The sequence below is a fragment of the Diabrotica undecimpunctata genome, chromosome 5, assembly GCF_040954645.1.
Source record: "Diabrotica undecimpunctata isolate CICGRU chromosome 5, icDiaUnde3, whole genome shotgun sequence".
Lineage (NCBI taxonomy): Eukaryota > Metazoa > Arthropoda > Insecta > Coleoptera > Chrysomelidae > Diabrotica > Diabrotica undecimpunctata.
The window spans coordinates 150,140,528-150,152,954 of NC_092807.1; the positions used below are offsets into that span (position 1 = coordinate 150,140,528).

The 12,427-nt window shown below is 33.6% G+C and overlaps 1 protein-coding gene and 1 pseudogene across 1 annotated transcript; both read left to right on the forward strand.

The window, feature by feature from the left end:
* The first annotated feature begins 2,662 nt into the window (after positions 1-2,662).
* Positions 2,663-7,295, forward strand: LOC140442512 (uncharacterized). Its single transcript, XM_072533579.1, has 2 exons — positions 2,663-3,283; positions 7,215-7,295. Exons 1-2 carry the CDS (start codon positions 2,663-2,665, stop codon positions 7,293-7,295), a joined length of 702 nt encoding a protein of 233 aa, XP_072389680.1.
* A 2,739-nt stretch (positions 7,296-10,034) lies between these two features.
* On the forward strand, positions 10,035-12,427 carry LOC140442514 (SCAN domain-containing protein 3-like; annotated as a pseudogene).

Genomic DNA, 12,427 nt, shown 5'->3' on the forward strand with positions numbered 1-12,427 from the left:
GTCGCGTCGAGTTTTTAAAATGTAACGCACGTAGATAAATTATAATTATTAGTGTAATATAAATTAGTTATATTGTGCAAATAAAGACTTTAAATAAACTTAAGTGTTATAAGTGTAGAACCTTTAATAATAAATAAAAAAACAATAAATTAGATTAATAATAACATAACACAATACTTGTTTTCAATAACTTAATGACAATTTTATAAACTTTAAAAATACTACTATTACAAAAGTTACCGTTACAACTTGTTATTTATGTAATATTCTCTGACGTTCCACACTTCACTAGACGTTTCAAGACTTTTCGATGACATCTCGAAAATTCTAGACTTTTTCATTACTTTTTCTTTTTTGCCAGAGAACTTTTTTTATTTCAAATTAATCTCAGGGTACTGTCGTAACAATATCTAGAGAGCTCATTTAAATTTTAGTGGCATTTAGATATAACTTTCTAATGAATTACCATTAATGTTATGCAATAAAATCACAAGGGTATTTTCTAAACGTGAGCAAAAGCAACAGCCTTCAGTCTGGCTGTCTGTAAAATTATCTACAACTTACTTGCTGCGTAACGCTGACTCTCTTATCAGGCTATTCCTATATTCTCTTGTTTCTGCACGGTACATTACTCGGGAATTTATATCTTTCTACGCCTCTATACGGTGGCCTTATCATAAATCAAATAACACAATGTTGAAATTCGACCCAGCTTGTGGCAATAAAAGATGTTAAGAAGTTTTATACATAGTTCGTTATACGAAAGACAAAAAAAGGAAGAAACATAATACAGTTCATCAACTAAAAATAGGTATAAGAATAAATAAATATTACATAAGAAGAGGTAAAGTAATCATTTTTAGGCATTAGTTGTCAAAATAAATATTAATAAATTGAAGGTTATGAACTCCCTAACATAAAAACATAACAACAGTATAGTTAGCACCGACTTTCTATCGTCCGTCGGCAAATTCAAACAAAAATATAACTCTGTCGGTAACTAGTTAGACTCTCAACTCCCTAAGGAGTAAGAGCTGGCTGAGTACACGCTCCTTCCATCGCTGCTGTTGACCTAAGGGGATAGGGATCTCGGTCAGTGGCCATAGATGTGCTCTATGGACACTCAGCTAGGAATAAATGCCTTTTAACACATACAGATAATGTTTATTGCGGTAAATAAACAACAATCAAAGTACTAATACTAAGAATCTGTAATAAAATATAATTATCGCCAGGTCTGGAAGCTGGAAGATACATATATAATTAGTCTTAAACTAAGAATCTGTAAATAAACTGGTTAGTTTAAACAATAAAGATCAGTTTAAGATCAATCAAAAAATATTCAAATTTTTATGGAAAAGTCCAAAACTCAAGAGTCGTCCAAAGGTTGTAGGTGTGACAGAGCCCCAAAAATAGGTGGGGGTTGTCAGGCGTAGTGCCTTTCGGACGAATCAACAAGAAAAAGTACAATAAGTTGATGACCTGGAAAAAAAAGTGAAAAATTTTACAAGTTAATTTTGGACCTGAACTTCTTCAGAGTCCCAAAACCAGAAGTAAATCTGAAATAGATTACAAGTTATTTTTACCTGAAAAAATATTGCAAAGTTAAAATAATAAACGTATGAAAAACTGTAAGTTTATAAAGGATACGATTTCTCGCTCAAACGGCTAAATCCCGTCAAGAGACTTAGCGAACCTGAAAAAGTAATTTCTTACACGACTTTTTAAAGTTCCTGAAAGAAAACACAATATTAAATAGTTGCAAAATCCGTCTATACTATAAATTCAATAGGATTGTCAGGGCAGACATTTTGTAGTTCTTTAACACTCGGTGGTAAGCGGCTATATATTTATTTCTTTATTAGCACACAAAACCACTTTTCAATTAGGATTTTTGACGGTTACATCTGTTGGAAGTCCGTACTAGAGAAGGTACATTCGCCTTGTTGCGAAATTTATTATTTAGTACCACTTGCAGCTTATCCGTGCCATTGAGGTATACCCTCAATGCCAATAGAGAGGCAGGCGGACACCGTTATTTCTTTTCGAAAGTAATATTCTTAATTCAATACGGCAACATTGTGAAAACTCACCCACAAAAATAACGATTAAATCTGGTGGGTGGTAGTATTTCATGAGCGTACCGTCGGGTAACATCATGGCATCAAAACCAACGTGCAGTACATCTGTTAATAAACAAAATAAAAAAAGGTGGTTATCTGTGAGAGAAAAGCAAATGATAAAATCGGTTTATGAGGGATTGCGTAGAAGATATCCAGATATGCTTATAGAGGACGTCGAGACATTGTCTGGAGATTTAACGAAAATATCGGCTCGTACGGTTTTCCGAATAATTCAAGGTAACAAACCTATCCAAAAACCAATCCATAAAGGACGTGCAAAAATTGTATTGGACGATAGTACGAAAAGTATAATCCGAAGAAAAGTTCATGGATTTTATTTTAGGAACGAACTGCCCACGTTAAAGGCTATTCAACGAGAAGTTAATGCAGACGCAGAAAAGACTTTAAATAAAATATCCATGAGAGTATTACAAAGAACTTTACATGAAATGGACTTTCGGTATGTAAAGAGAAATCGGAAAAGTTTGTTGATCGAGAGAGACGAATTAGTGATATGGCGGAGAAAATATTTGCAAAAAATGCGTGATTTTAGACGACTTGGTAAAAAAATTTATTATACGGACGAAACGTGGTTGAATGAGGGTCATACGAAATCCAAAGTATGGCAAGGCTTGAATATTAAAAGTGCGCGACAGGCTTTCATTGACGGACTTTCAACCGGCTTAAAAGCACCCTCGGGCAAAGGAAAACGTCCCATTATAACGCACGTTGGAAGTGATTCAGGTTTTTTACAAAATGGTTTAAATGTGTTTACCTCAATCAAAACGGACGATTATCATGAGGATATGAATTCGGATGTGTTTGAAAAGTGTTTTTCGTCTATACTGACTCTTGTAGATCCTGGTTCGGTAATTATAATGGACAATGCACCTTATCACAGCCGTCGTATGGAAAAAATACCGACTTCTGCATCTCGAAAGGCAGATATAATAGATTGGTTAAGACGTAAAAATATAGATTTTGATGAATCCATGATAAAGGTTCAATTACTTGATATAGTGCGCGAACATAAGAGTTTATACATCAGATTTGCAGTAGACGAAATGGCACGCGAGCATGGCATCACCGTATTAAGAACTCCACCGTATCATTGTGAATTCAATCCCATCGAGCAAATATGGGCACAAATACAAAATGAGGTAGCGCAAAAGAATACAACCTTTAAATTAAAAGATGTCAAATTATTATTAGACCAAGCCATACAAAATATAACCGCTTCCAACTGGCAGTCATGCATTAAACATACACAGAAAGAAGAAGATAAAATGTGGGACGTAGACACGCGTGTTGATGTTCTTATCGAGCCCATTATCATTACTCCAGGAGAAGACAGTAGTGATAGTGAATTAACAACAGAAAGTGATTCAGAATAAAAATATTTCTTTAAAATAATAAATAATAGGTACAGTTCTAGAGATTTTTTGTTGTTACATTCGGAGACTACCTGTGAGATCCTTCGTCCTACCTGGTTATAATTTTCTAAGCAGGTATGTACCTAATAACTATATTATAATTATTATGGCAAGTTTGTTTTTCACAATTAAGGTTACCTAATTACATTAGGTTGCTGGGTCTAGAATTATTATTTTCTGTAAAGAAGTTGGTATTTATATGTGAATATGAATTTTATTTAAAAAAAAATATTGTACATTCTACCGATCTCAAAGTCGATCACAAAGCGACTAAGTTATTTCGAAACTATTACCTATTTACAAATTCATTCACATTTACTTAAAACTCTCATGTAGAAATTGATTGTAAATAAAAGTTCAAAACAAAAAACAAGGTTGTTTCGGGAATTCTATTATTTCCATTTTAATCGTATTTAATTGGAAATTTTCAGGTATTATATTTGTGTTCTTGGAAATTGCTCAATTTGAATGCTACGTCGTGTTTAGTTTAAAACGCATATTATGACTAACGAGGGTTTTTCAAAAGGTTAATCTGACAATTCATCTACAGTTTGATGTCTCAACGGTGGAACATTTTATAAAAAGCAGTGGAAGATATTCTATTGGGGAAATGCAAGGCGATACAACATCAGCAAACTCACATATGAATATCTCATGAAGAAGGACCCTCAACCAAAATGTACGAGTTGTAACGTGCCGTTAACAGTAAAACACGTATTAACGGAGTGTCCCTCCCAAATATAGTGCTGAAAGACTAACTAATAAAACTCCATCAGTTATAAGAGATATTTTTAGTGAGTGTACCAGCGAAAAACATTTTGAAATTTTTAAGAGACTGTAGCATATTGAACCACATATAAGTATGTTATTTGTAATCATTATTTTTTTTTTTTTTATTTAGAAATTACAGCCGCATCCACCATAATGGTTATTAGCGGCGGCTACAGAATTACAAAATTAGAGTTTATAAAATATTCCTATAGATTTTAAGAAATTTACGATATTAATAACAGAAAAATTAGTGCCTAATAAATTACTTAAACTGTTAGGTATGTTAAATGTAAGACGAAAATGGGCAAATCTATGACATTCAATTAATAAATGGTTAACGGTTATTTGTACATTACATGTTTCACAAATAGGTGGATCACTTTTGGACAGTAAATATGAGTGAGTAAGTCTCGTGTGTCCAATTCGTAATCTAGTTATCACCAATTGTTCTCTTCTGTTCCTGGTTGAGGGTTGCCAAGCTGTAACGTCATTTTTAATTTGCTTCAGTGATGTTTGAGAAGATTGCCATTCGTTTTTCCACTTGCACAAAACTCGATTTTTTATAAAAGCTTTTATATCACTCGCGGTATTTCGATTCTCGGCTCTTTCTATATCGGCACATTTAGCAATTTCACTCGCGCACTGGTCCGCACTTTCGTTGCCAGCAATGCCAATATGGGATGGAATCCATATAAATCTGATACTCCTAGAATTTTCTTGAGCCTTCATGAGTTCTAGTTTTATCAGTTTCTCAAGGGGACCTTTAGGATAGATCTGTTTAAGGGTTTGAAGGGCGCTGAGTGAGTCACTTAAGATAACAGAGTTAGGAATGTTATTAGAATTTATATGCATGATAGCTTTAAACATTGCATAGAGCTCAGCGGAGAAAATCGAAAAGAAGGTTGGAAGACGAAATTGATATGTATCGCTTGGAGTAACGAATGCAGCACCTACTCCTTTATCACACTTAGATGCATCTGTAAAGATTTTATAGCTATGTTCGTAATGCTGACGGAGAATTAGATCTAGATTATTCTTAATCTCTGCGTAACAGTTAATATGTTTGTTGTATTGGGTTAGACAAGTATTTAAATTTGGAGTATTAATTATCCAAGGAGAGGGGCTTTTAATATTGATTGGAAAGGTATTTGGGAATTCTATATTAAGACATCTCAGGTAACACCGTACTCGCTCATAGTAAGGCTTATGTTTGGTACTATTGGTAAAGAGATTTATATATTTATTAGTGAACGTATTATTAAATAGAGGTTTGTTTACATTTGAGGCTATTGACGTTGCGTGTGAAAGTGTTAAGGAAATTCGGCGGTGATATAATGAAGGCTCCCCACTTTCAGAATATAAACTTTCCACCGGTGACGTTCGAAATGCGCCAAGAGAGAGTCTAAGTGCTGTGTTGTGAATAGAGTCTAGTTGTTTTAACAATGTGGGGGAAGCAGAGGCGTAAGCGATTGATCCATAATCAATTTTTGATCTAATTAGAGTTCTGTAGATTGTAAGTAAGGTAGAGAGGTCAGAGCCCCAAAATCTATTTGACAGTGTTCTCATTAGGTTAAGTTTCTTATGACAAGTCGAAACTAATTGTCTAATATGTTCTTTCCAAGTAAGTTGATTATCAAACCACATACCTAAGAATTTTACACATGATTTGAAGGATAGCGATGTATTGAAAAACTTGAGATTGGGATTATTTGAGAAGTTCTTTTTTGAGAATACCATACCAACGGTTTTTGTAACCGAGAATTGAAAACCAGTATCGCGAGACCACTTTTCGAGTTTTTGTAAGAAAGTTTGCAAAATTGTTGAAGTTAATTTAATATCTTTCCCTTTTACGTAAACCACCAAGTCATCTGCATATAAACGTGCTTTTAAAGGTTTTTTGAGGTTCATGATTATGTCATTAATAGCAATTAAGAAAAGTGTAGGACTAATAATTGAGCCTTGAGGGATACCGTTTTCTTCCTCCTGCATTTCGGAATAGAAGTTGTTAACTCTTACACGAAAAGATCTGTTTTCTAGAAAGTTCTTGATAAAATGAAGGCAATTTCCACGAATGTTCCATGACTGTAACTTTTTTAATGTAATCATTATTGTTTACATTAAATCCATGCGCTAATAACCAATATGGTTGTTGCGGCTGCCTTTAAATAAAAAAAAGTAGAATAAAAATCAATAATTGAACTCAATGTTTTACAAATGTAATATTTATATTTATGGTTCAGAATAATAAATTTTTTGTAGTGAATAAAATATCTGTTAAGTAATTTTTTAAATATTAATTAATATTAGTCTAAATCATAGAGTAAATCGAACATATTAAATTACCTATTAAATAATTTTTCGGTGAACGTCTTATATCGGCTCCCAGACTATTACTTATATGAAATCTAACAGCTCTAGTTGTTTCTAATTCGTAGCTCATTCGTATTCAAAGTCAAAAGGTTCCCTTTGCTCTTGTACGCTACAAATTGAATGGTTAACTCCATCTAATATAATTTAATATTAGAATTATGAGACGTGATATGACGGGAAGTGAAGGAGATATCGTACGATTATAATTTAAAAAAAGTATATACAGTGAAACTTGGATAATTCGAATCTCAAGGGACCGTTAAAAAAATTCGAATTATCCAAAAATTAGAATTAAAAATATATCCACAAAAACAAAGATGCCTAAGAAAACATCTACAAATGATAAAAATCAACAATAGTTGACCATTTTTATCGCTTGCAGATGTTTTCGTTACAATTTTTGCCCGAATTTTGTCAACCGAAAAAAATGGGCCAACAAAATTCGGCCAGAATACCAATTAAAGCATTTGCAAGCTATAACAAATGATCAATTATTGTCGATTTTTATCATTTGTAGGTTTTCTTATTGGTATTTTTGGCCAAATCTTGGCCGAAACAATCGGCAGATAAAAAATTCCCAGTGAGAACGCATCAGTAAAACAATAAAATATTTTGTCTCAAAAAAATTATTGAAAATAAGAATACATATTTGTTACAATTAATGAAAATAGACTAATTCTTCCAAAGAAATCCGAAATTTTTAGCTGCTTTTTAGAATTTAACTTCTCGGTAATGACAAACGATTCTAAGATGGTCAGTGAACTAAAAATAGAGTGACTTACTTCATTTTTACTTTTAAAGTACCATTTAAGTTGCGTAATATTGTGTGTTGCTTCGGCCGCACTCGGAACATGTATTTCTCCCACCACTGATGATGCCTCGTCTTCATTACTCTCTTGTTTTTCATCATTGTCCTTAAGCACTTCAGCGATGATCTTTGTATCGGTTATTTCACCACATACTACAACATCTTCATCCACGTTGACAAAATCTTCATAAGAGATGGCAGGATCAGAAATGATGTCCCCCTAGCAGTCAACTGAAAGCAGCTCTTCTGTTAAATTGTCGTCTGTGTTCTCCTCCTTTTTTATAAAACCAGCTCTTTTGAAACAGTGTTTCATCGTTTCAGATGTTACTTGGTCCCAAGCTTTCTTACACATTCGAGATGCTTATAGAATGTCTAACTTTATTTTAAGGGTGTCGCAATCTTCCATCAATATGTTTTCAACCAAAAAACGTCTGTAAAAATGTTTAAAATTTTTTATGACACCCTGGTTCATAGGCTGGAGAACTGAAGTCATGTTAGCAGGAGAAAAAATAACTTTTACATTTTCCATCAGTGGGATAGTGGTGTGTGCCATACAATTGTCAATAAACATTTATGAACTTTTTGTCGAAAAGATCACTAGTCATTCAAGCTCTTGCGTGTGCATTCTTGCACAGTGGATTAAGTAACTCTGCGACAAGCATTGCACAAATAAACCTATTCAAACGGAGAAAGCGGAGCAGCTAGTTTTTTTAATCAGTTCCGTTAAAATGTGTATTCAATAGTAGTGGGCTATTGAAAAAAAATACCTCTCCTTTCCTAATACCTTTTCAAAGCGAATTCGGTAGCAGTTGCAGGTCATAAACGACACCGGAAAGCAGCTCCCAATTCTATGATACTGTCTGCTGAAAAACTGCACTTACAAACAACAACATGAACAAAAATAAGGAAACGAAACACAGGGATCATCTACAAAAAATCACTAACCACAAATTAAACTAAAAACAAATCCCAAGGTAACAGAATAAAGGGGCGCAAGCCTAAAAGTGGACGACCAAAAACAAGAAAACTCTTTAAGAAGAAGAAAAGCCAAGCAAAGATATTTTAATGATTAAATTCTGTTAAATCATTTTTAGGAGATTTAAAATAGGACTTACGTTGGTATTTAGGATTTAGGATGACATTTTTAGGTGCTCCTTTTTGAACACCTGAAGGACCAGCTGAAATAAAAACAAAAATCTTTAAATAATAACGGCATATGCTAAGTATAAGGGAATATCGAACGTTTATTTCAAAAATGTTATCAAAAATGTCTAAATTGTTGACCGATTTTCGGAAAAAAGCCTTATCTACATAATATTAAAATAAAAAATATCACTTACCTTGCTCTAAAAGCGATTTTGTTGAGCGTTCTACACATAGTTTACCTCTGCACGGCTTCATTTTTCAAGTCAGTCATAATTCAAACTCAGGATTACACAAAATACATGGATTTCACACGGTATAATATTAACGAAAACATTGAAACTGATAAGAAACGTGAGAAACTCAATGTAGGTATAATATTAACGGAAACATTGATAGTGATAAGAAATGTGAGAAACGCAATGTAATCAATACCCAAATTACAAATTAAATGATTTATTAACATAATACCTTTGTTGTATGAATCCGTTAGTCTTTTTGCTAGCCAGCAATTTCACTGCTAACTGTACCTAATCAGTTAAGTCAAACGTTTGGTTAGATATACGCCGATTTAAACCAGATAAGAGGACTTGATTGGATAAATTCATCTCTAAAATGGATACAATTGTAAGTATGAAAAAGATCACTATTTGACATGGAACTACAGGTATAACATTTAACTTGCCTGTTTTATTCTAGCAGTAGATAATTTTTTTTAGGTGATTTTATTAAATAAAAAAAAATTTCACAATAATTGACTTGTCTGCTTATGTGCGCCGACCACACATATGTGCTTTCTGTGGTTTTCTGAGATTGATTCCGCGTTAATGACTCTGAAATAATTTTGGTATTAAAAAAAACATTATTTTGACGACGTTTCGACAAAGTCGCATTTGCCATTGTTCAGGCGCACTTCTCTCAAGCGGTCCTTAGCAAAGCTTTTACTTAATACCGTTTTCCATATTGTTGGAAGCCTTTGAGCATCATTGCTTTGGTTTAGACCAGTGGTTCCCAACGGGGGCGCTACCGCCCACCGGTGGGCGTTGAAGAGAGATAAGGGGGCTTTTTGGGTCCAAGGAAAATTTGGGGGGCGTTGAGGAACAGCTGCCGCCCCCCTAAAGTAACTCTTTGCTTCTAACAACTTCTAACAATCCGAAAATATAAACGAAATGCGCAAAATGCATTTTGGTTATGCACCGTGCAATTTTTTATTTACCACTCAGTCCAACACTGCAACAATTTCGACGTTGCAGTCGAACGTAGAACGTTTCAGTTTGGTTAGTATAATTCCACTTCCAGTAGAACCTTTCTGCTTTAAGTGAATTTTGGCTCCTCCTTCGCGCAGCGGCATGGTCAGGCATAACTTAATCATTCGAGATTATTTCGCTAAAGCAGGGTGGTGAATTTTCTGTGTTATTTGCAGAAAGTTGCAGTGCATTTATTGGAAATCTATTTTATAGTAATACATATTTGTCACAAAGGTAAGTATCTACGTGGCATTTATATCACTTACTATAATTCTTTATTATTTTTCCCTATCGTAATTTACGAGGTATTTGTAAAAATTTAATAAATCTAAATTTGTTTCCTTATATGTATAGTTATTGTAAAATATTCAAAAAGTACCAACTTGCACAAACTGGATCAAAGCAAAAAGTTAATTAGGACCTACCTATACTGAGAGAAGAATTGGGGAAAAAGTACAAAAAATCTTAATAAAATTTACTATACTGATCATAGACTGTCAAAAATAAACTATTTTTTAAATATAAAGTTATTTTTATAATATGTGTACAGTATGGTAATTTTTAATAAGTTGTTTTGTAATTTTTCCTCAAATTCTTCTCTCAGTGTATATTTATTTACTTGTTGCATGTTTTAAATTTCTCGACTACTTGCTTGGATATTCCGCCACTCTGAAATATTGATTTTGCTAACTAAAAAAATATTTAAAAGTTTATTATTTAAAATTATCAAAGCGGTGGCTACAGCATATTTATTTTTACAGATATACCTACAGTATGTCCGATCCAAAGAAAAAGTGCAGACAATACAATGTCGAATATTTGAAGTATGGTTTTATTCAGTCGCCTTCTAATAAGGCATTACCAATGTGTTTAGTTTGCCAGAGAGTTTTCTCAAATGAAGCCATGAAACCTTCACGATTACAAGAACATTTGACCAAAATACATCCCGACAGAAAAGACAGAAATTTATCATATTTTGAAATGCTCAAAAAACAACATTTCAGACGTCCAACTTTAGCTAGTATCTTTTCAGCAGCATCAAAGCAAGACGATGATGGGCTACGTGCTTCTTATAACATTTCCTTACTTATAGCTAAATCAAGAAAACCCCATACTATTGGCGAAGAATTAATACTGCCAGCTGTAAGTGAAGTTTTGCGGACTGTACTGGACCAGCCGGCATCTGATATTATTAAAAAAATTCCATTAAGCAATAATACGGTACAGAGACGAATTGACGAAATGTCTGAGGATGTGGAGCGTTCTCTAAGTGATTATTTAAAGACTACTGAGTTTTCTTTACAGCTTGATGAATCAACTCTGCCAAACAATGAGTCTTTACTTCTTGCGTACGTTCGCGTCATAAAAAGTGAAAAAATCTGTCAAGAACTGTTATTTGTAAGAACACTGGAAACAGATACTAAAGGCAAATCGATATTTGATGTTCTGGAACACTATTTTACAGATAAAGGTATACCTCTGGAAAATGTCAGAACTGTTGCTACAGATGGTGCTCCGGCAATGGTTGGACGACACCGCGGACTGATAGCATATTTGAAAAAAGCGGTACCAAATATACTCGCCGTGCATTGTGTAATTCACAGACAGCATTTAGTTACAAAAAATCTTAGTGATCGCCTTCATTGTTCACTACAATATATAATTACTGCAGTTAACAAGATCAGAAGCAGTGCTCTTAATGATAGATTGTTTAGAAAACTGTGTGATGAAAACGACGAGAATTTTAATCGTTTATTGTTGCACACAGAAGTTCGATGGCTTTCGAAGGGTACCTGTCTAAAAAGATTTTATGATCTCTTTGGCTCAGTTTTAGAGTTTTTTGAAAGCAAAGATGATTCGTTGAGAGACAATTTATTAAAATTTAAGAGCGATATTGCTTATTTAACTGATTTATACGATAAATTTAATGAAACAAACCTACAGCTACAAGGTGATAATTTGAATTTGATCAAAGCAAAAGGAACTATTTCCTCGTTCGTGTCAAAACTTAATTTGTATAGGCAAAATTTGCGTCGGAGACAATTTCATCAGTTTCAAAATCTTTCCTCTGTGGAGACAAATGATGAAGACATTCCGGTATATTGCCAGCACTTGGAAGCACTTCAAGAAGATTTTAGGAATAGATTTCAGGATATCCTTGGTCTGATTATTCCAGATTGGGTGCTAGAACCGTTCTCAAGTTAAGAAACAGCAGAATTATCACTACAGGACGAAATGATAGAATTGTCAACAAATGAAGAGTTAAAAGTGAAATTTAAAAATGAATATCAAGAATTTTGGCTGCAATGTCAAATTTCAGTATTATATCCAGCTGCATCAAAGAAGTTTTTCATTGCCTTTCCTTCATCGTATTTAGCCGAAAGAGGATTTAGCATAGTTAGCAATTTATTAACAAAGAAGAGAAATAGACTGTCCATAGTGGAGCGCGGTGATTTAAGATTGCTGATGACAAATATGGAACCAAATATTGACAGATTACTATCATTACATCAAGCTCAGCCTTCTCATTAA

Coding starts and splice junctions, on each gene's coding strand:
- LOC140442512 (XM_072533579.1), top strand. CDS start 2,663: ATGCGTGATTTTAGACGACTTGGTAAAAAAATTTATTATACGGACGAA. Junction 3,284..7,214: donor GGGCACAAATACAAAATGAG/GTAGCGCAAAAG, acceptor TATCATTTGTAG/GTTTTCTTATTGGTATTTTT.